This window comes from Apis dorsata, unplaced genomic scaffold, assembly GCF_000469605.1.
Source record: "Apis dorsata unplaced genomic scaffold, Apis dorsata 1.3 scaffold_78, whole genome shotgun sequence".
Classification (NCBI taxonomy): Eukaryota; Metazoa; Arthropoda; class Insecta; order Hymenoptera; family Apidae; genus Apis; species Apis dorsata.
In genome coordinates this window covers 36,821-41,268 of record NW_006263376.1, presented here as the reverse complement: position 1 = coordinate 41,268, position 4,448 = coordinate 36,821, and the positions used below count along the sequence as shown (strand labels likewise).

General features: G+C 24.2%; 1 protein-coding gene across 1 annotated transcript in view; it reads right to left on the bottom strand.

Moving 5' to 3' along the window:
• Positions 1-73: 73 nt before the first annotated feature.
• The window catches only part of LOC102678021 (myb-binding protein 1A), a 4,833-nt gene continuing 458 nt past the window's right edge, over positions 74-4,448 (bottom strand). Inside the window, 9 exon segments of the mRNA XM_006610779.2 lie at positions 74-598; positions 721-1,154; positions 1,222-1,470; positions 1,540-2,193; positions 2,258-2,778; positions 2,855-2,967; positions 3,070-3,656; positions 3,732-4,130; positions 4,201-4,398. Of these exon segments, the coding sequence (XP_006610842.2) occupies positions 157-598; positions 721-1,154; positions 1,222-1,470; positions 1,540-2,193; positions 2,258-2,778; positions 2,855-2,967; positions 3,070-3,656; positions 3,732-4,130; positions 4,201-4,398 (3,597 nt within the window). The 3' untranslated portion in view covers positions 74-156.

The window sequence follows — 4,448 nt, the reverse complement described above, 5'->3', positions numbered from 1 at the left end:
CTCTGCGTGCGTGCGTGCGTGCGTATGGTATGTGCGGGCGCGCGCGCGCGGAAAATTTATTTACATATTTCAAAGCTATACAAAAAAGACTTTTATATATATATATATTTTTAAAAATATTTATATAAAAATAACAATTCATTTTTATTTCATATGTCAAGCAGTTTGTACACTTTTTCTTCTTTTAGTTTTATTGTCATCTGATATATTTTTGAATGTTCTTTTTTTTGAAGAATTAAGACTAGTTTGTTCAATTTGAGAATTTCCATTTTGTAGTGATACATCATAATTTGATTCATTTTGTAAAACAAAAGAGCTAAAATTAAAGGGTTCAAAACCTTCAGATATTGCTTTTTGTCGCAACATCTGTGCTTTTTTTTTTAATAGTTGTTTATCTCTCTGTTTACTTTTATTTTTTTTCTTTTTCTTAAATTCATTTCTTTTTAACATAATAGTATCTGAATTTGTTTGTGTATTTCTATTCTCTTGTGGTTCTTCCTGTATTTCCATATTATTTAATTTTTCCATGTTATTTATACTATCTTTTATTTCTCCATTTATCATAGTATTTTGTTTAGTTTTGGTTTTTTTCATTGATCTGTAATAGAAAAATAATAATTTCTTTTACAAATAATTTCAACACTATGATAATACTATAATAATATTAATTTAATTTATATTATTTATCTAATTAATTTAATTTATTTAATTAATACGTACATGTTAAGTGGTATTCCAATTTGTATTGCTAATCTATTATATGCTACTTTTGTATCATTTGCAAGTGATACATGAGTTCTGTACGTTTTAAGTACATTTCCAATATTATTCCACTTCCATGCTTGTGATAAATGATGAGTATGAATGCTTCGTAATAATGTTAAAAGAAGACAAATATATCTTTGTTTGACTTCTTTTCCTATTTCATTACCATTAGTTGTAACAGCTTGTTCATTTTTAATTTTATATATATTGGATAATTCTTGAAATATACTTATAGTATTTTTACATATTTTTTTTTCTAATTTCATTCTTACATCAAAATGTTTTGTATCTAAATGAACTAGTCGACTATTATTATAAAATATAGTTAAAAATTCAAGTGCATATCCCCGACGGAAAGATCTTATGTTATTATCAAAAGCAAAATCCACCTACAAAAATTATGGACTATTAATTATAATTCATCAAGATTTATTAAGATGAAAATTAAAAATTTACCAATAAAGGAGCTAATTGCCAGTTACCCTCCCATTGTAATTGTAAAATGGTTTTAAATAACAAAGGTGATAATACACAATCTCTTCTTTTAAAAAAGGCTCTTAAATTTTCTTCATAAATTTTAATGATTGTATCTATAGATATATTAGCCTGTTCAGCACATCTCACAAGAAATGTACAACATTCAGCTAATTTATCACTCATTTCATGATAAACTGATGTAGTTCTTTCTCCTTTTTCTATTAAAGCCTTAAAAATATTTTTTTGTTTTATAAATAACGAATATAAGATAATTATTGAATTTTAAAATAAAATTACCTTTAATATTATTGTTAATAATTCTTCATTAACATTTTCTGTATCTTTGAATTTTTTTATCAATGACAATGTTCTTAAACAAGATCGAACTCGATCTTGAAGAGGTTTCTGATGAGGATCTTTTATACAAAATTCTAATAATGTAAAAAGAGGAAGTAACATATCAAGTACAACTGCCATTGATGGAACACATTCTAAATAAGTTTCTAATAAATCTATAACTCGAATTCTAAAATGAGTTAAAGCTTGTGCTGATTTTTCTTGTTTTTTGGATCGGAACTGACGATTTTCCCGAAGAATCCTAAATGCCGCTGCTAACGATTCATCCAATCGTTTTCCTTCTTCTTCATCAATGTTTTCTACATTTATATCATCATTATCAATTTGAACAGAAGCATCACCAAGTGCTTGACTAACTGCCATTCGTAATCTATCAGTTATTGTTTCATCTTCATTTTCATTTGTCGATTCTTCATTTGAATCAGAGTCACTATCTGATGAAGTCACCATTTCATTAGTATTTTCTTCATCACTTTCATCATAATCTGTACTATTAAAATTTGATTCCATATCTGATGAAATTTCATCATCATTTTCATTATCAAAACCATTTTTTGGTACAAGTGGTGCTTTTTCAGTTCTTACATCTAATACCTAGAAATAAGAATTTCGAAATATAATGACCAATCTTCTAATTATATTTATAAAATTTACGTACTGCTAAAATTTGATGTATAGCTGTAGGTGTTATATAGGGACAAATATGTGGGAAAACACATCCTACTAATGATCGTAATAAATGACTATTCTTTGAATAGAAGGACAATAATAAATCAACAACTACTTCTACCCATTCTGGTTCATCATTTTGTTCTTTATTAACAGTTTTATATTTTTTAGATTTTTTTAGTATTCTTTCATAACAACTTTGTAGTTCATCTATAGTCACAATTGCCATTTGTGGATCTGAAAATAATTGTAAACCCATATGCAAATTCATTGTATGAAATAGCGGTATAGCATCTGTTTTTTTTGAATTATTTTCCAAATTTTTAATTAAATATGTCACTTTTTCCCATGAAATTTTAGCATCATTCACTAATGGATTTCTTAATTTTAAAGTTTGCTCTTTTAAATGAATGTCCAAGAAATGAACTAATTCACTTAATATATTTCGTAAATCACTCAATTTTGGTAATTTGTGATCTAATGCATGATAAAATGTTTCCTTAAATTGTGCTACAAACAAAAAAAAAATAATTATAATATAAAATATGTGTGATAATACTATAATATTAAATATAAAAATATTTACAAGCTAGATCTACCCCAACATTTGGCATTTCACATAATCCATAAGTAAATAAAAATTTTAATTGATCTAATTTCCATTCTATATCCATAAACATTTTAGGATGTCCTATTAACCTAATAATAATAAATTATTATTCATAATTGCATTAAAAATAAAATTTAATATTGTGATATAATATTATATTTCTTGAAATGTAAGTTTAATTAATTAAGTACCTTGTTAATAAATGAGCAGCATAAATTCTTTCAGCATTTGTCCAAAAAGATTCTGTTTTAAAATTTGTTTTTTCTCTAGGTATTTTATTTTCAATTATTTCTCTGTATATTTTTGATACTTTTTTTATACCATCTATATTCAAATTTCCAGTAAGCATTTGAATTACTTTTGTACCTGTTTTTTTTTCAATCATTAAATCACCTGGATATAATATTAATTTTTTTAATACAGCAATTTGTATTTTTAATTTAGTATCATTACTATTTGTAGCTAATATTAACAAATTTAAGACTTCTTTAAATCCAAGAAGAACTTCATCTTTATTATGGTATTTAGATCCAGAACATTTTTTTAACATATGCTGTATATAATTTGGTGATAATAATGATGGAAGTATAGATTTATCTACAATATTTGATAATATAAACTTGAGAATCTGTATAACCAAGTATTCATCAGTTTTAGATGGTTTTATAAATTTTTGATCTATATGAATCCAAAAATCAGTAATGAGTTCAGCTGACATTAAATTTTCACAAAATAATTTAAATATTGGATGATGACATGATATAATTCTGGGTAAATCCTGAATATTAATAATATATAAGTTAATATATTTTTTATAAATAATTTTATAAATAAACTTATAATATATACTTACTAATAATACTTTCACTATGTTATTCATAGATTCTTTGCTGATAATATCTTCTGTACCAAAATGTTTTTTTGAAAATTCATTATTTACAAGTAATGGACATTTATTTCTTATTATTAACAAAGCATACAATGAATCTAATGTTTGTTCTGTCCATGGTTTACCAAATTCTTTTTCAATAATTGGCCAAACTGAATTTTTAATACATTCACTATCAAGTTGATTTACAAATTCAACAAGAAATGAAACAGAAACAAATGATAAATAACTACGTTGTTTGCCTGCATTAATGAGATCTTGTATAGTTTGTAGTTGTATTTCATTAATACTATTTAAAAGTAACTTAGATCTTATTAATGTTCCATATGCTAATATGCGTCCCATATAAATATCACCATTTTCCTAAAATAACGTGATTAATATTAAATATAAATACTTAATATTATGATATAATACATATTGATTTTCTTACACTTTTAGCATTACTATTTACTGGATGTAATTCATTGTTTACTATAGATAAAAATTTCTCTATAGACATTTTAGGATTTATTATTAGAAAAACTGTCAGAGTTGTATAAAAACCTATTCGTGAAGTTGTTTTTGAAGAGCCTAAGCTTCGAATAAGTCTTTTTATAGCATATTTAAATTCTTGGGTATCATTATTTTCCTAAAACATATTTGTATATAACTTATCAATATAAAAACTATGATCATTTT